The sequence below is a fragment of the Delphinus delphis genome, chromosome 15, assembly GCF_949987515.2.
Source record: "Delphinus delphis chromosome 15, mDelDel1.2, whole genome shotgun sequence".
In the NCBI taxonomy this organism is placed as follows: Eukaryota; Metazoa; Chordata; class Mammalia; order Artiodactyla; family Delphinidae; genus Delphinus; species Delphinus delphis.
In genome coordinates, this window is record NC_082697.1 from 72091086 (window position 1) to 72110159 (window position 19074).

The window sequence follows — 19074 nt, forward strand, 5'->3', positions numbered from 1 at the left end:
CCCCCTTCCCAACGTGTTAACCTATCCAAACACCTCAAGTGTTACTTCCTCCCAGAAGCCTTCCCTAAACCTCCAGCCTGGTTAGAACCCCCTTCATCTGATGTGTTAAGCTCCCTTAACACATCGAGAGCTTCTTTAGGATAAAGAGACACTCAACAGCATTACCTACTGTGTGCTGGGTACTGGGCATAGAAAGATGAATAAGACAAAGTTTCTGCCCTCAGTTTCTACGCAGAAGCTAGACATTGAACAAATATTTTCAAGTGTGGTAAAGACTATGCAGGAAGCAGGCATGCAGGAGAGACTCCCACATGGTTCAATGCCTCTCCAAAGAGGCAATTATGTTAAGACGTAAAGAATGACTTGGAACAAGCCGAGAAAGGAGGAGGTGGGAGATGAGATGGCGAATGGTGTGTTCTATGCACCAAGTCCTTGGGATTCAAGAACTCAAGTAAACTTCTAGTGAGGCTGAAGGCAAATAGTGAAATGCAGAATAGTGAAAAGTGAGATAAAGACTTCCAAATTCAACTTTCTACCTCCCAGTCCTAAAAGGGGCCTGGCACACAATAAGGCTCACTCAATACTTTGGTGAACGATGTCCTTGGGACATGATGTTCTCTTCACGAGAGTTTACAGTCCCACAAACTGCTACCTCTTTGTCCATCTGGCAAACTCCCACTCATCTTTGAAGGTCCTTTACATTTATCTCTTTGGTGAGGCCTGCACCCAATATCCACTCCCTTCCACGGGGCTGTCAGAACACCTATTGTTTCCTTTTCATATGTATGTAATATATATATATCATATACATATATATTTTTAAATCACCTTCTTTACTAGACTGTGAGATTCTCAAGAACAAGAACTAGCTCTGATTCCAGATAGATACTTGTACATGTTCCTCCTTTTGCAAGCATCTGTTCCAAAGTCCTCCCACAGTAGGAGGACCTTCCAGTAGGGACTTTCGCTGCTCCCAGCTGAGCCTCCTCACTGATTCTCTGAATTAGGGGAAGCACGCCTTGCCTTTCGCTAGAGTTCCTGCCATAATCTGGCCCTGCCTGCCTCTTCTCCAGCTCCCACACTACATTTCCATTAACTCACTTGGCTCCAGCCATACAAGCCTTCTTTCTTTTCCTCAAACATGCCAAGCTTAATCTCACCTTAAAGTCTCTGTAGTTCTGTCTAGAACATTCTTCATCTAGATTTTCAAATGGCTAACTTTTTCTCATCATTCAAGTTTCATCTCATATATTATATCCTAAGAGATGCCTTCCCTGCTCACATTAAAGAAGCTCCCAACCATAGCCACTCCTTGTTGCATCATCTGGCCCTATTTCCTTCTTACACCCGTCCTTACCTGAAATTATCTTATTTACTTGTTGACATTTTTTACACCTTGAGAAGTGCCATGGTAGCTAAGATTTTTCTCTCTTTTGTTCACTACTGCATCTCCAATATCTAGAATAGTGCCAGGTACATAGTAGGGTTCAATAAATATTTGATGAGAGAATTAACACAATCAAAGTGGCTTTTGGGATCCTGAGGGTGAGTATCACATTCATTTACCCCCTTTTCCCAGCTCTGAGGAAGAGCAAAACTTTGACCAGATGTAATCCCAACATCCAAATTATGTTATGGGCTCTGCAGACTGAGGATCAGGCTTGAGTCCTGGCTCTGCTACCAATTTCCTCATGTAACCTCATTTCTGAGAGAGAATTTGGTGCAACAGGAAGAGCATGAGGTTTGGAATTGGCTACTTACCAGCTATGTGACTTTGAGCAAATTACTTAAGTTTTTAGTTCCGTCATTTGTCAAAGGAAGGTAATATGATTGATCCCCACAGGGTTGTTGTAAAGAGACAACTAGGGATTGTAAGCACTTACTGAATGTAATTTCTCTTTCATCATTTCTGAATCTTCGTTGCCCCATTCATAAATTGGGAGAATTAGGTATCTTTTTCAAGAGAAGTGGGAAAATACAGATCTTTACATGAAATATCTCAATTTTTAAATGTTGGAAATTAAATTTTGTAAAAGACCTCTCGTGCTTCTTTTGAAGTTAACTTTTAAACCTGAGAGCCAAACAAGATACTTCTGTGGACTGGATCTGGTCCGTGTGCTATAATTTTCCACCTAGGCTACTGGGATGCTGTGACAGTACTTACTGTGTAACTTAGGCAAGTCAGTTAGCTTCAATTAGCTCATCTGTGAATTTCAATTAGCTCATCTGTGAAATGGACCCACCTTTGTGCGGATCGAGATCAGATGTGCAAAAGGCTTAGCATAACGATGGCGCATAAGAGGCACACCACGCAACAAACAGCAGCGGTTGCTTGGGTGGCTGTTGGTAAGTATGTATTCAAGGAGCAAGATATCCCAGAGACCAGGAGACCGTGAAGGCGACGCTGCGAAAGGAGAAAAGATGGGAGAAGAGGCAAAAAGAGGGAAGAGGCAAAAAGAGGGAAGGGAAGAGGTGAGGAGGCAACAGGGTCCGCCCTCCAGGCGGGGCGCCAGCGAGAGGCCCAGGCAGGGGCGGGAGCGCACGTGGCCTATTTCGGGCGGAGCAGACGCGCTTGGCCGCAGCTGAGACCTCCGAGCCGGCCGCAGGAGACGAGCCTTTAAGGTAGGTCACTACAGGACTGTGAGGACCTTGAACACCGACTAGGGCAGCCCGGGGTCTTTGGGAGTCGGAGTTGAGCGGAAGGTACTGGGTGTGGGCTCGCCACCCTCCCGGGGCAGTTTGGGCCGGACGCCTGGGTCCTCTGGCCCCTCCCCTAGGGGCGGGGTTAGGTATTCCGACCAATGACCAGTCGTCACCGAGGCCCCGCCTACTCCCCGCCCCCGGAGTCGCGGCGTCGCAGAGTGCCCAACCGCCCGGCGCCCTGGCCTGGGGCAGCTCGAGCGCCCGAACCTGTGGCTGGTGAGTGCGCACCCCCTCAGGGTCTCCGTCCCGATCCTGCCTCCAGCCCGTGCCCTAGAGCTCCGGGCCGCGGACCCAGGCACCGGGGAGTGACTCAGCGCGGGGAGGGTGGTGACTCACTGGGGCTAGAGATTCGAAGTGTTCAGGGCCTTGAATGCCGGGATGAGTGGGGTGAACGAGAGTCTTCCGAGCTGGTCCCGGGATAGGGCTGGGGCCTAGGGCCGGGCTGGGATAGAGGGAAGAAGGTCAGACACAAAGATCACAGGAGAAGCCACGGCTGCACCGCCTTGTGTGGGCCAGAGCCATGGTGGGGGGGCGGGTCCTGAGCTTCTGACTCAGCTCCCTGCCCCAGGACACCAAGATGCCCGGTGAACAGCAGACAGAGGAGGAGGAGGAGGAAGAGATGCAAGAAGAGATGGTGCTGCTGGTGAAGGGTGAGGAGGATGAGGGTGAAGAGAAGTATGAAGTGGTGAAACTCAAGATCCCCATGGACAACAAGGAGGTACGTGTTCCACACCCTGGGGTCCCTTCGCCCCTAAACCTGGTGCAGGTCCAGCCTCCCTCACACAGAATCCAGGGATCCTGTCCCTACTTTCCCTTGACTCTCAGGGTTGGCCACCCATCCTTCTGTCCCACAGTCCATGCTGCCATCATACAGATGTCACGCCTACTGTGCCAGGCTCTGTGCTGGGTGCTGGAGAGTAAACGCTCTCCTCGGTTCCTCGAGGTGATGTCTAGCAGGGTTAGACTGGCAAGGGTGTTGAAGGTTTAAAGAGAGGAGTTTTAAGGAGATCAAAATATGAGTTAGATTTACCCATTAGAGACCCTAACTGCCACTAGGTATAGTTCTACTTCCCAAAACCCTACAGGACTCCCACCCACAGCCAGAGCAGCCCTGAGTCCAGCTGGAAGACTCCTGGGCCAGATTTGTGGGCCCAGGCTCCCTCTGATTTCTTCCTGCACAGGCGCCAGTTCCCAGAAAAAGAAAGTTCTGCTGCCCCCTAGTGGGTGTGGTGGGCCCTAGGGGGAGGGGGCTGGCTGCTGTGGCCTCCTCTTCCAGTCAAAATAACTATTTAGGGAATTCCCAGGCGGTCCAGTGGTTAGGACTCTGCGCTTTCACTGCGGTGGCCCGTTTAGTTCTGTTTTCTCAGGCTTCCTTGGCCCATCCTCCTAGCTCAGCCTGCCTCTTCCGGCCCTGTGAATCCCCTGGTCTCCACCTTTGTCCTACAAGTTAAGAACTCAGACTCCAGAGTTTAGGGTGGACTTCCAACTCTGTCACTTACCAGCTGTGTCACCTTAGGCAAGTTTAACCTCTTTGTGGCTCAGTTTCCTCACTGGTACAAGGGAAATCATAATAGCACCGACTTCTTGGGGTTGGGAGGATTAAATGAGTTAATACATGTAAAGAGTTAGAACTGTGTCTGGCACATAATAAACACTATGTAAGTATTTGCTGCTATTATTCATTTTTCTCCCTAAAGTTCAGGACCTTGGGCTAGGTCATCCTTCTGGAGATTTTTCTACTCATTTTTATCAAGGCCTTTCTGGGCTGAATCCTGAGGCTTGGGAGTGAACAGGGAAACCTAGAACATGGAGGCCTAGAGAATTGAGGGCAAATAACTCAAGGCAGTGGGGAAGGCTTCATGGAAATGACTTTGACGTGGGCCTTGAAAACTTAGTGGGAATTTGGCAAATGGAGGAGGAAGAAGGGCATTTCAGGATGAGGAAACAGCAAAAGCAAATGCTCAGAGAAGATAAGGCCAGAGAAGTAGGCGGGGCCAGAGAGTAAAAGGTGTTGAAAGGCAGCTTAGGAGTTTGGACGTACTCTGTTAGGTTATGCGGTGCCATCAGAAGCCTCAAATCAGAGGAGAGACATGATCAGATTTTCTATTTAGAAGAATCGTGGGCTGCTGTGGGGAGACCAGGTCAGGTACGGCTGGTAGCCTGCTCTAAGGTAGTGGCAGCAGGGGAGAGAAGATGGAAATAAGGGGGTTTTGGGGAACATTGATTGGACTGGATGGAGCTAAGGATGGGAAGGGTGGGTGTAGGCATGGCTAGTCATGAAAAGGCTGTAGAGCTAGACTCTGAATGGTATCATGTAGCTGTTAAAAGCATTGGCTCAAATCCTAACCACTGTTTACCAGTTTTGCCTCGACAGCCTTTTCATCTATAAAATGAGATAATGAAAGTAAGATCCTTGAAATCCAGTCTAAGTATCACGTGGGTGACTGGATTTGGAGGAGGGTGGAAATGAGAGTTACACACACACATCCCACAAGATAGCTCATCAACTTGCTGTGTGGTCTCCCTGAGTCTCGGTTTCTATGAAATAGTGGTCTCCAAAGCTCCTTCTAGTGTCAACATTCTGTGACTCTCAGCTCTCACCCAGTCTCATGGCCGGTCATTGTCCAGAACAGGCCTTAATTATGCTGCACTCAGTAGCTGGAGTATTCTCTCACTGCCTATTAAAATCCAAACTATATTTAATGAATAGAAGGGTTTTGTCAGAGGGCTCTATATACATCCAGTCCTGTCTCTCCCTGCTTAAAATTGAACCCTTGAGTGGTATTCTGTTTCCCTCAGCTCCTGCGCCTGGCATTCAAAGGTCTTCATCGTCTGACCTCATGGCTTCATCTCTAGTCACTCAGCACCCATCCCATGCCCCAGCTTCAAACACACCTGACCCTTCTTACCTCGAAGACTTTGCCCATGTGGTCTTTCAACCTGTAGAACCCTCTTCACCTTTCCCACCTGCTTTCCCTGGGAGTAGTGCATCTCCTAGATCAGGCTTCTTCATTTTTGACATGCGTACATATCACCTGGGGATCTTGTTAAACTGAAGAGTTTGATCCAGTAGGTATGGGGGGGACTTGAGATTCTGTATTTCTAACAAGTTTCCAGTGATGCTGACGCTGCTGGTCTGTGGACCACACTTGATTTAGCAATGAGCGAGAGGATAGGGATTGTATTTTATACTCTGTACTCAAAAGAAGGGAGATTCTGACAGCTAAAAAAGCCCAGGTGAGGGAGACAAACTGTGTAGGTAACCTTAAACTTGTCAGTGAGATAGAATTGCATCATTCTATGAGAGAAGAGGTGTTTTAGATAATGACAGACTTCCAGTGTAAACCCTGACCCTGCCGATGGATTAGCTGTAGGACCTTGGTAGTCACTTACTTCTGAGTCTTATATCCTTATTTTAAAATGGTGCTAATACAGCCTAACCCAAAGGGTTGTGAGAATTTAAAATAAGAACATGGGTGGAAAGCACTTACCACGCTTCCTGGCACACAGTGAGTGCTCAGTAAGTGGTAGTTATTGTTATTAATTAGAAAAGTAATGGCTGAGGAAAAAACTGGAATGTTTGCTCTGGTTTAAAACAAAAACAAAAACACCTTAAGCAGGAAGACAAAATCACTAACTTTATTTTTTATTTATTTATTTTTAAAATAAATTTATTTATTTATTTATTTTTTTTGGGCTGCATTGGGTCTTTGTTGGTACACTCAGGCTTTCTTTAGTTGTGGTGAGCAGGGCTTCTCATTGTGGTGTCTTCCTTGTTGTGGAGCACGGGCTCTAGGCACGCGGGCTTCAATAGTTGTGGCTTCTGGGCTCTAGAGCGCTGGCTCAGTAGTTGTGGCGCACGGGCTTAGTTGCTCCATGGCATGTGGGATCTTCCCGGACCAGGGCTCAAACCTGTGTCCCCTGCATTGGCAGGCAGATTCTTAACCACTGCGCCACCAGGGAAGTTCCAAAATCACTAACTTTAAATACTTGGATTGTCATATTCTTATACTACATGTATCCCCCTAGTACCCTCATGTTATAGTGCAGATACCCTGTATTCTAATTTTTAAATCTAACAGCTGTAGAACTTAAAAGGCATGTAAGTCTGGTATTTGCCAGGCTTCAGTCACTTACCTGTTTGCTCATTTATTTAATGCTCTTCTTCAGATAGATTCACATTGTTTTGTTAAATAAATTTACCCTCATCTGAGCAATAATACTGATGAAATTGTGGGTTTCATGTGATCTGTTGTTTTTCTAATATCCATGAAAATAAATACATAATGATCATAGTAAGATAAGAGTTAGCCTACATAACACTTAGAATCCTCTTGCATTCTGTGATGTGCATACCTCAAGTCGGGAAATATTGATCTCACCTAGCCTACCTTGCCTTCCTTGGTTCACTGAGGCAGGGGAAGGGAGGGACTTGCCTGGGGTCTTAATGAGCTAGACTCAGCCCCTCTTACGAAGATTCTTCCTAGGGCACCCAAGGCCCCTCCTCCTGGAGCTGGAGATACCAAGGGTACTTGTGTGAAGAATTTCTTTTTCACAAGATAGTGAATCCAGCATAAGGAAGTCCTCAGGCTGGTCAAAGTCACCTTAAAGAAGGGTGCCAAAGAAAAACAGGCCAGAAAAATACAGATATAATGAGAAAAATTCTCTCCACGATGGCTGACGTGATGAAATAAACCCAATAGATGTCAAAACCGGGGCAAGACTGGAAAGCATGACCTTGAATTCAGACTGCCCAATTTGCTGTGGGGAGTTTCTCGATTTAAAGTATCAAGTTGTATTTTAACCTTGAATCCCTCTTAGAGAGTGCCAGGCACTTGGAGTCCAGCGGCTGTCACATCTTCATGCTGTGTGTGCAGGGAAGCAGTGTAGCCTACTGGTTAAGGGTGAGAACTCTTAAGGTCAGTCCTGACTCCCACTGGCTATGTGAATTTAATCTCTCTGAGCTCAGTTTTCTCAAAAGATAATGCCTGACTCAAGGGGGAGTGACAGGAAGATTTAATACAATAATGTACATAACATAGCACTGTCAGATCTTTACACTGTAATGTTATCATTATCATGATAATAGTATTTAAGCCAGAGTTCCCTTGGCTGGTGACCAGTTTCCCAAACTGCCTTGTTTTCAAATTTCTGAGGTGGTTACCAAAAAGCTACTGTCTTTTTAACAAAGGATCTTGAAGGCCCTGAAGGTGCCCTCCTTACAACTTCAGAAAGAAGAGGCCTCGCCACTCCCTAGTTGTCATTTACCCTCTCTTAACCTGTTTCCTTATCTATAGAAGAAGAATAGTGATAATCACTTGGTGGAGATGGAATATGGGGAGAAAGAAGCTAACACTGTCTTATGCTTAATATGTGCCTGGTTTTTCATTTGGTCATGAATTAATATCCTATTTGCTTAGTCCATAGTAGAGATTTAACACCACTTTTGCTAGGATGAGCCTTCTCTTTTCTAAGAAGGAAGCAATGTTTCCTCAGTATTCCTCTTTACTGTTAGTACAAACTGTTTTCCCTTCATCTGCCTCTTATAAAGCATTTCTTTTTCTGATTTTATCTCCAGAGGCCCAGACCTCATGAAACTGGCTTATTTTTGAATTTTTTTCATTTCAGGCCTCAGAATAGTATTTGGGTTTCACCCTGGCTGCCTTTTTTGCAGCTTAAAAAATGATAGGTGCTTGCTCTTGAAAGTTTATTAGAGAGCCTGGACTTGATGGTGGCCTGGTTTCTAAGACACCGTGCTCTCCTGGGTCTCTTACCTCACTGGCTGCTTCTGCTCAGTCTCCTTTGCTGGCTGCTTTTTGTCTTGCCACCCCCATTTCTCTCTGCCTATTCCTTGGGCGAACTCATCCAGTCTCAAGGCTTTAAAAACCACCTCCACGCTGATGCCTTCCCAATTAACATCTCCAGCCTGGGCCTCTCTCCTGAGCTCCAGATGTGTCAAGGAGAACTGCAGATAAGATCAGAAACGGATAGTAGGTACCAACTTGCGCCTCCCTCCACCCTCAGCTCTGTAGATGGCAATTCCGCCTTTGTAGTTGCTAAGCTCAAAATCCTTGGAGTCATTTTTACTCCTTTCTTTACACCTCATGTCTAATCTACTATCAAATTTGCTGTCTCAAACTGCAGAATATGTCCAGAAGCAGACCACTTCTCACCACCTTCACTTCCCAACTTTGTCACTGGGTCCAAGCCACTGTCTTCTCTGGCTTGCAGTACAGTAGCTTCCTCGCTGGGTTCCTGCCCCCTCCCCTCCTTTATTCTTTTTTTTTTTAATTAATTTTTTTTTTTTTGGCTGCGTTGGTTCTTTGTTGCTGCGCATGGACTTTCTCTAGTTGCGGCGAGCGGGGACTTCTCTTGTTGCGGAGCACAGGCTCCAGGCATGTGGGCTCAGTAGCTGTGGCTCACAGGCTTAATTGCTCTGCAGCATGTGGGATCTTCACGGACCAGGGCTTGAACCCTTGTCCCCTGCATTGGCAGGCGGATTCTTAACCACTGCACCACCAGGGAAGCCCCTGAAACCTTTTAAAATATGAGTCTAATCTGTTCCCCTCCTTGCTCAAAACCGTCTAACATCTCTATTGAGTCCTCACCTCATTCACATGCAAGGCCCTATGCTAAGATATCCCCTTCAGGACCACTCCATGGATCACTCTTCCCCTCCTGCCGTCCGCCCTAAGCACTGTTTCTGGCCATTCCTAGAACAGGAAAACTGCTGTCTCAGGGCCTTGCTTTTCCCTCTGGAACCTGCTCTCTCACCTCCTTAGGTCTTCGCTCATGTGACATCAGCGAGATTCCTCAACCCTATTTAAATTTGCAGCACCCCCTCCAATACCAGCACTCCTTATCCATTCTTCCTGAAACTAGGAATTAAAAAAAAAATTTAATGTTGAATCCCCAGTTCCTAGAACAGAGTCTGGCACATTGTACGCGTTCAATAAATACTGTATGAATTAATAAAGAATAGCTAGAATTACACTAGGCATTGTGCTATGTGCGTTTATGTTAATCTCATTTAAAGCGCACAACCGTCCTGAGAGGCGCACCCCGTGGCTTTTCCTACTGTACAAACGGGGGACGGAGAGGCTGCAGCCGGCAGAGCCCCAGGTCTCTGGCTCCCGAGCCTCTCGGTCAGGGCTGACCTGTCCCCTGTCCCCTCTCCCCGCAGGTCCCGAGCGAGGCGCCAGCGCCGTCGGCGGACCCGGCGCGCCCACACGCGTGCCGGGACTGCGGCCGCGCCTTTGCGCGCCGCTCCACATTGGCCAAGCACGTCCGCATACACACGGGCGAGCGGCCCTTTGCGTGCACCGAGTGCGGCCGGCGCTTCTCGCAGAAGTCAGCGCTGACCAAACACAGCCGCACGCATACGGGCGAGCGGCCTTACGAATGCCCAGAATGCGACAAGCGCTTCTCGGCCGCCTCGAACCTGCGGCAGCACCGGCGGCGCCACACGGGCGAGAAGCCGTACGCATGCGCACAATGCGGCCGCCGCTTCGCGCAGAGCTCCAACTATGCACAGCACCTGCGCGTGCACACGGGCGAGAAGCCGTACTCGTGCCCGGACTGCGGACGCGCCTTCGGCGGCAGTTCGTGTCTGGCGCGCCACCGACGCACGCACACGGGCGAGCGGCCGTACGCATGCGCCGACTGCGGCACGCGCTTCGCTCAGAGCTCGGCGCTGGCCAAGCACCGGCGCGTGCACACGGGCGAGAAGCCGCACCGCTGCGCCGTGTGCGGCCGCGGCTTCGGCCACCGCTCCAACCTGGCGGAGCATGCGCGCACGCACACAGGCGAGCGGCCCTACCCATGTGCCGAGTGCGGCCGGCGCTTCCGCCTCAGCTCACACTTCATCCGCCACCGTCGCGCGCACATGCGGCGCCGTCTCTACATCTGCGCGGGCTGCGGCCGGGACTTCAAGCTACCCGCCGGAGCCACTGCCACTGAGCGCTGCCCAGATTGTGAGGGCAGTTGAACCGCCATTCTTGTCTCCGCAGGGTGCGAGCTGGGGAGGGGCACGCTAGTATCCCGACCTGGGGCTGCGTTAACCTGGACAACTCCCCGCCCCGCCTCCTGCGTCTCAGATGGGGTGGGACGGCGGGCCTGGCTGCCCTGGAACTGGGAGACAGGGAGGATCCCCTACCGGGGGTCCCTGGAAACGCGCCCACCTCCCCCTCATTACATCCCCTCGGCCCGTGTTAGAGTGAATAAAGTATTATATCCTCACCCCACCCGTGCCTGTGAATGAGGTGGGTGGGGTGTGAATTAGGAGGAAAATTGGGGGTCTCTCCAGGCTTAGGTGATTTAGGTGAATTGTCATGGAGTCAAGTGGGGCTATAAGCCCAAAAGTGTTCCAGGAACTGGTTTTGTGTGTGTGTGGAGTCATTCCACGCTTGGCCCTTGGTTATGTCTTCATGACCTCAGACCTAGAAGGGTCCATAAATTTAGCGCATTTGTGATCAACAGGCACTGCATTCTGCAGAGCTTTGAGTGAGCCGGCATGAACCTCATGGAACTTGGTCTAGTAAAGAGAAGCAATAGTGGAAACTTTAGCACGAGGTTAAAGGACTTCACTGCTACATTATTATTAGCTCATTTTCATCCTCAAAGCATCCCAAAGTGAGGTAACTCTTTTACCTCCATTTCTGCAGATGAGTAAATAGGTACCGACAGCCAGTGAATGGCACAGTGAGGACGAGTACACAGGCAAGTGCAGTCCCTTGTCATTGGAACTCTGTTGGGGGAGTTGCTGGATAGGAGAGGTCTTCAGTGCAGTCTTGGAGTTTAGAGAGGCTCTTCTCAGAGGTGGCATTTAAGCTGGTCTTAAGGTCAAGAGAGTTGGGGTTGGGGACGTATGGAGAGAACCCCTGAACCTGCATGCCAGACTTGTTAGAGCTTGCAGATGTCCTCTGGGGTGGAAGGCAGGGACAACAAGCAAGGACGTTGGCAGGAGACAGACCACTAAGGACCCTGGAAGCCAGGTTAAATGTTCCAAGGCCACAAAGAAGCCTTGAGGGATTAGAGGGGAGGGAGGCATATGGCATATTATTGAGCTAGAATTAATAGGAGTTAAAGTGGACGTGCGGAAAGGAGAGATGGGGCTGATTTCATTTCTTAGCTTGGGTGACCGCAGGCAGTGTCATTGAGATGGGGACACAGGATGAGGAGCAGGAGCAGGAGTTGAAGTGGCAGCAATTGTTACACCCCAACCTGGACACATTGAGTGTGAAGTAAATGTGGACGGGTCAGGGAGGCGATTGGAAGTAACACCTTGGGGATATCAGGTCTGGAGGGCATGGCACCACATCCAGAAGAGGGTAGCAGAGAACTTGAGTCTGTGACAGAACAGCCAGAGGTAGAAAAGCAGAAGTGTCTTGTCTGGGAAATCTAGAGGAAAGTGTTTTATGGAGGAAACAGCTCAGTCAGATGCCGCTGTGGTGTCCACTGTGTGTGAATTCGGGGAAAGTGATGAGAACGGTTTCAGTGGAGGGGTGGGGGGTGAAAGCCAGCGTTGAATGGGTTAGGGTAGAAATGAGACAATGAAGAAGCAGAGTGGATGGGTATAGATCCATTTCAAGAGGTTTGGCTGTGAAAAGCATGAGGGAAGTAGCTAGAGTTTTGTTGGTTTTGTCTTGTCAATACGAAAGAGAGTCAAGTATGCTTTTTTCTTTTTTTTTTTGCGGTACGCGGGCCTCTCACTGTTGTGGCCTCTCCTGTTGTGGAGCACAGGCTCCGGTCGTGCAGGCTCAGCGGCCATGGCTCACGGGCCCAGCCACTCTGCAGCATGTGGGACCCTCCCAGACCGGGGCACGAACCTGTGTCCCCTGCATCGTCAGGCGGACCCTCAACCACTGCACCACCAGGGAAGCCCTCAACTATGCTTTATGTGCTAATGGGATGGGCTAATGGAAAGGAAAAGACTTTGATTATATGGAGGAGAGAGGAGATAACTGATCAAGGAGACAGATGAAATAAGAGATCAATAAGCTAAGGCTCCTGCTATCACTGGTGGGCAGAGGAAAGGAGGGTTTGGGAAGTTAAAGCTAAAGCAGTTCCAATCTGATGGATTCTCTTTTACCTAGGGAGTAAGAGAGGTCACTGGTTAGGAGGAAGTGACGTCATTAATAAGAGTGAGGCCAGTAAAGGGAAATGCTTTATTTTACTGATGTGGAATCAGGTTTCACCCTGTGAAGGCGGCAGGCTGCTAGTTCCCTGGGTAGCTCTGAAAAGAAAGTGATGTGCCTGGGGTCACACAACGGGTGAATCATACACACCCAACACTATCTTTAGGTGTAGAAGTGGAACAAGCAAATTGGCCTTGGGAGAGAAGGAGGGGGCTAAGGGGTCCAAGCCCCAAAAGAGAGGAAGCCCTGTTCTGCTTCATATCAGACAGACCTGACCCTGATTTGTGCTGGGGGCCAAGGGAGAGGGGCAGAGAGCTCTCTCAGGGACAAGGCCCACGCCTGCCTTAACTGTTGAAATTTCCTGCTCTGTGCCCCTGAAAGTTTTGAGTTGAAAAAGCAAACAGATAATGACAACTGCAAACTTACACTGTCCTAAACACTCTACTTAGAATAACTTACTCAAACCTTACAACCCTATTAGGTAGATAACATTATTTTCATTTCATTTAATGTATTTATTTATTTATTTTTGGCTGCGCGGCACGTGGGATCTTAGTTCCCCGACCAGGGATGGAACCCACGCCCCCTGCGGTGGAAGCGCAGAGTCTTAACCACTGGACCATCAGGGAAGTCCCTTATTTTCATTTTAGATGAGGAAATGGAGGCACAGAAAGATGCCAATATAATCCAGAACATCATCCAGTATCAAAGATGGCATTTGAACCCATACAGCCTGGCTCCAGAACCTGGGCTCTTATCCAACACTACATAAAGCCTCCAGTCTTGTTTAGAGAAGGGGAAGGGACTTACTTGCATGAGGTCAGACAGAGAACTTACTAGAAATCAGATCTCTCTGCTCTGCAGGTGGGCAGTATAATAGAGAAACATGGGCTTTGGGCTCACAGGTATCCCTGGTACCCCTCTCCAGCATGTGCTGAGACAGAGAGCCCCCCCAGCTGCCCCAGGAAGAATCCAGAAGTTGCTAACCAAAACTTTTATTGAGAGAGAAAAAAACAGGAGGCTACCTACTGGAGGTTCTTGGGCCTCAGACCTCAAGAAGGGTAGCGCCCAGGCCCATGATCTGTTAGGAAAGGACTAGAATGAGGTAGCACGGCTGGAGCACCCTCTGCTCCTCAGATGCCGTGCTGAGTTGCAGGTTCTGTGCCCATGTTTCTAGGTTGAGGCCTGACCTGTGGACTCACAGGCAAGGTCTGCAGGCCCCACAGCCTGGTTTTCAGAGGTGGCCCCATGGGGCAAGTCTGTGTACTTGCGGGCAGAGCCGCGGGACAGATGCACTGGGTAGCGTCGCCGGTTGGTGTCCATCTTGGAGAGCACTGCTCGGGGCAGATCTACACGGCAGCGGGCTGCCAATGCTACCAGGTAGATGAGGACGTCACTGAGCTCCTCTTGAAGGGCTGCTCGTTCCCTGGGGGGCCAGGCTTGGGGCCCAGGCTCCTCATCCGGCTTCCACTGACTGGGGACAGGACACAAAGACAGGCACACACACATAGATGCTAGCTAGGCCAGTGGGTTCCACCTCTCAGGGGCACACCCCAGGCCTTGCAGCAATGAACTCCCACCTCCTAGGAAGTTCCTCCAAAGACAAGTCAACCCAGCTAGGCCCTGGAATCTTCATGGTGGGGAAGAGACCCCATCAGATGATTCACCCAGACCTCTGTGTCCCTACCTGAGCCAAGGAGTAGCCAAAAGACACAATTCTACTCCTCCCCTGCCGGCCTTAGCCACTGCCACCCCAGACTAAACCTTAGACCTGGACCACAGCAGAAGCCTCTAACTCATCTTCTTACCCTGCACCATCTTTTAAAAGCACAAATTACATTTTGTCCCTCCCCTGCTTAAAACTCCCCCAAGTGTGCTTGGAATAACATCCAAACTCCTGCCATGCCCTCCAGGTCCTGCATGAACTGACTCCTTCTTCCAGTGTCATCATCCACCATGCTCCCTCTCACTCCCCACCTAAAGCCACTCTGGCCTTTTCTGCCTTGCAAATGGGCCAAACTGTCACAGGGCCTTTGCACTTACTGCTCCCTCTGCCTTGAATGCTCTTCCCCCCATCCTTCCCATGGCTGGCTGTTACTCAGGTCTCAGCTCAGATGTCACCTCCTCAGAAAAGCCTTCTCCCTTCTGTTACCTTCTTTCTCATCACCTTGTGTTACTTTCCTCATAGAACTTGTGACAATTCCACATCTTTTAAAATTAGTTCACTTATCTATTGTCAGTCTCCTTGCACTGTGATGGTAGGAACTGTGTCTATCTTGTTCAAGGCCATATCTCGATTCTAGAGGACATAGCACACAGATGGTGATCATGAATCTGTAATGAACGAATGGCTTGCCCTCACACACATCAGTGCCCTCATTTGTCCATCCCACAGTGACTGCCCTGACTTAGGTCTCACCACCTTTTGCCTCATCTACACCAGCTTCCTCACCGGTCTCCCCTGACCCAATTCTCTTGGGGATCCAATCCACCCTGCAGACACAGTGACCTTTCTACCATTCAGATCTGGTCAGGTGTTCTGTCCAAACTCCATTACTTCCCAGCCCTGATTCTATCATTCTGTGTTCCTATCCTACCCCTGTCCTCCACAGCCACAGTATATTGAGTGCCTATTGTGTCCCAGCCACTTGGGACACACCAGAGACCAAAACAGACAAAATCCTTGCTCTTCCTCAAGAAGCTTACACTGAAGGAATCTTATATTCTCCCTGAATTTAACTTGCCCTTTCCCACCTCACTACCTTTGCAAATGTAAACTCCCCCTGTCTGGAATGCCATAGGCAGGTCTTCTATAGAATACCTGCCTTTCCACCCCAGAGGCAGAGGTAAAGGACAGTTACCACTGTCCCCTCTTAGACCTGGACCTGCCTTGCTGTTTTCACACCTTTCTCTCCCAGGAGACTGGGCACCCCTAGAGGGCAGGGACCCAGAAGTCATCTTTGTATGCCCAGCAACCATGTACAGAGCTTGGTAGTGAGGAGGGGAAATTGGATCCAGGGATATCTAATGGTCAAATAAATCCTCCCCTCCCCTCCCCAACACACAGACTCTTCCGGAAGCCGGTCATCTACTCACAAGAGCTCTGCCAGCTCCCCTACTTCCCCTACCAAGGCCAGGAGGAGGTTCCGAGGTTGGTGGAACTGGTCCCAGTCTCGTTCAGCAGCAAACTCGGCATGGAGGCGGCGGCTGGAATAGGAGAAAGGGGTGGAAGTCCAGGTCCCAAGGTTAGGGGATGGGGGAGGAGATACAGGGCCCTGGCAGGTACCTCAGTGATATGTAATGGGGGCATGGGTATCGGGGGGATTCTGCAACCAATTCCTTGGGTGGCCTAAGCAAGTCGTTTCCTCTTTAGGGAACTTGGTTTCCTCATCTATAAAATGGGTGGGACCTTACACAGACCCTAAATTGTCGAAATCTAATAATACCTTCTTTTTCATTTTTCCACCTCCTGCTGCTGCTTCTGCAGTTTTCCTCCATCTGGAATATCCCTATCTCTGTATATCTAAATCCTATTGATTTTACAGAGTACAGCTCCAGGACACTTCCCCTAAGAAGCCCTCTTTGATTTCCTCCAGCAAGAAATGCCTCCCACCTCTCAACACTACATTTACCACCGTCCTACCTCCGGCTCCTGGAGGGCAGAGACAGGGCAGAAGCAGCATCGTACTCCGGTATATCCCCTGCCTCAGGTGTGCATTAAGCCCATTTTACAGAGGAGGAGGTTAGAAGGCTCGCCTGCGGGGGTCAGCCAGCAGAGCTAGGACCTGAGCACAGCTGCTAGCCTTCTTCCCGACCACGTGGAGGGGCCCTCCCCAAACGGAGGGAGAAAGGGGGCGATCTCCCCAGCCCAGCCTGGGCAAGGACGGCTTACATGTCCTCGAGCGTTGGTTCCGAGCTGAAGCTGAAGGGGGCGGCAGCAGCAGTGCCCTCTCCTCCTGCATCCCCACGCGTCTCCCCACCCGCGGACATACCGCCCACCCCGCAGCAGCCCTGACTTGCTGAAGAACCTGGAGCCAAGCTCGGAGCCCCCGCCTCCAGAGCGCCTGACCAATCACAGGCGTTCATGATTGCTTCACGGGGGCGGAACCAAAAGAAAGACCAATTTCTTACGTGGAGTTTGCTACAGCCCGCCCCTTACCCGGACAGGACCAACCTAAGAGGACTTGCGTTCTTTGGCGCCGGCCCCCGAATTCTTCAGTCTTGACCAAGCATCTTAAAGGTATAGGTACCAGATTCGACCAAGGGAAGAGACAAAAGGCAGAGAGTAGAGAGCGCAGGCGCATCACTTCCCTTTTGGGCGCCAGATGGCGCCAAAGCAAAATGATGGCGGGAAGCCCCGTGGAGAACCCCAGCAATGAAGGGTTTAAACGAGAAAGGGGAATTTATCAAAAAGATACAGGAATGTCTCCAGGATACAGCTGAGCCTGAGAGTGAACTAGAAGTAAGGTAGCTGTTTCAAGTATTTTACATATTTATTTATTTTTTGGAGGCCCTGCTAAATCTATAGTTTCTTTTTATTTTTATTTATTTATTTTTTATACAGCAAGTTCTTATTACTTATCTATTTTTTACATATTAGTGTATATGTGTCAATCCCAATCTCCCAATTCATACCCCCCACCCTGTGCCGCTTTCCCCCCTTGGTGTCCATACGTTTGTTCTCTACATCTGTGTCTCTATTTCTGCCTTGCAAACCAGTTCGTCTGTACCATTTTTCTAGATTCCACATATATGCGTTAACATACGATATTTGTTTTTCTCTTTCTGACTTACTTCACTCTGTATGACAGTCTCTAGGTCCATCCAGGTCTCTACAAATGACCCAATTTCTTTCCTTTTTATGGCTGAGTAATATTCCATTGTGTATATGTACCACATCTTCCTTATCCATTTGTCTTGTCAATGGGCATTTAGGTTGCTTAAGCATTTTACATATTTTTTTTTAATCCTCACAGCAACTCATTCAATCCTCAAGTCAGCCCTCTGAGGTAGGTAATACTATAATAATCATCCACATTTTAGAGATACGGAAAATGAGAGACTGAGTAGTTTAACTCAACACCTAGTAAAGTGGTAGCCAGGTTTCAAATTCAGGCAGTTTGGCTTCAGAGTCTGTTAACCCCTATGTCCTGTTGTCTCAAATGGTGATAAGTACGATGAAAAAAGAATCTGGGACTGGTAGGTAGCAAGACAGAAAGGACCGGGATCCTTGATAACATTGCTGAGCCACTTACTTTTACAAGTTACAGAGATGCCCTGATTTAGGACTCTGGTTATATAATATAATAAATCCCTTTATCGAAGGACTTCCCTGGTGGTCCAGTGGTTAAGACTCCATGCTCCCAGTGCAGGGGGCCCAGCTTCAATCCCTGGTCAGGGAACTAGATCCCACATGCTGCAACTGAAGATCCTGCATGCCACAACTAAGACCTGGCACAGCCAAATAAATAAATAAAATATTTTTTAAAAAATTGCTTTGTTGGTCAAGCCACTTTTAGGGTTTTTTGTTTGTTTGTTTTGGGTTTTTGTTGTTGTTGTTACTCGTCTTTGAGAAAGTGATATTTAAGCTGAGTAAAAGTCAAGGGGAAAAATCAAGAGTACTAGGTAGAGAGAACAAGAGTGCTTAAAGCAGGAAAGGCTTGGCATGTTCTAAAGGCAAAAAGAATTCCAGGATGGCAGGAATGCAGTGAGCAAGGGGGAGAATGGTGGGATATGGTGTTGGAGAAGAAAAAAGAGGCTAGATCAGATCAATCAACCATGGATTTTATTTCATATTTTATTTTATTTTGGATTTTAACTATTACGGGAACCCTTTGGAGGATTTTAGGCAGGGGAGCAGTATGATCATGTGTTGTATTTCTGAGCCCTCTGACTGCTGTGTTAAGAATGAACTGAAGAGGGGACTTCCCTGGTGGCGTAGTGGATAAGACTCCACGCTCCCAATGCAGGGGGCCCGGGTTCCATCCCACGTGCTGCAACTAAGGAGCCCACCTGCCACAACTAAGACCTGGTGCAGCCAAATAAATAAATATTTTTAAAAAAAGAGTAGCATTCTATGTAATTTGACCTTATATTTAAAAAAAAAAAAAACGGATGAACTGAAGAGGGCAAGAGTAGAAGCAGAGAGATGAGTTACTGCAGTTTTCCAGCAACAGATGTTGCTGCCTTGGACTGCTGATGGCGGGTGAAGATGAAGAGAGGTGGATGCATATTT

The 19074-nt window shown here is 48.9% G+C and overlaps 2 protein-coding genes across 4 annotated transcripts; one reads left to right on the forward strand and one right to left on the reverse strand.

Annotated features, from left to right (window-relative positions):
• The first annotated feature begins 2603 nt into the window (after positions 1 to 2603).
• ZNF771 (zinc finger protein 771) lies at positions 2604 to 10963 on the forward strand. Of its 2 annotated transcripts, none has more exons than XM_060032075.1 (3): positions 2604 to 2622; positions 3272 to 3421; positions 9887 to 10963. In XM_060032075.1, exons 2-3 carry the CDS (start codon positions 3281 to 3283, stop codon positions 10688 to 10690), a joined length of 945 nt encoding a protein of 314 aa, XP_059888058.1. In that variant the 5' UTR covers positions 2604 to 2622; positions 3272 to 3280; the 3' UTR covers positions 10691 to 10963. The 2 variants fall into 2 exon arrangements, with proteins under 2 accessions (XP_059888058.1, XP_059888057.1); XM_060032074.1 differs by lacking the exon at positions 2604 to 2622 and adding an exon at positions 2827 to 2919.
• A 2377-nt stretch (positions 10964 to 13340) lies between these two features.
• DCTPP1 (dCTP pyrophosphatase 1) lies at positions 13341 to 16890 on the reverse strand. Of its 2 annotated transcripts, none has more exons than XM_060033117.1 (3): positions 16732 to 16887; positions 15968 to 16046; positions 13341 to 14313 (listed from the first exon to the last, which is right to left on the reverse strand). In XM_060033117.1, exons 1-3 carry the CDS (start codon positions 16799 to 16801, stop codon positions 14013 to 14015), a joined length of 450 nt encoding a protein of 149 aa, XP_059889100.1. In that variant the 5' UTR covers positions 16802 to 16887; the 3' UTR covers positions 13341 to 14012. The 2 variants fall into 2 exon arrangements, with proteins under 2 accessions (XP_059889100.1, XP_059889099.1); XM_060033116.1 differs by having other exon boundaries at positions 13353 to 14313; positions 15936 to 16046; positions 16732 to 16890.
• Between the last annotated feature and the right edge of the window lie 2184 nt (positions 16891 to 19074).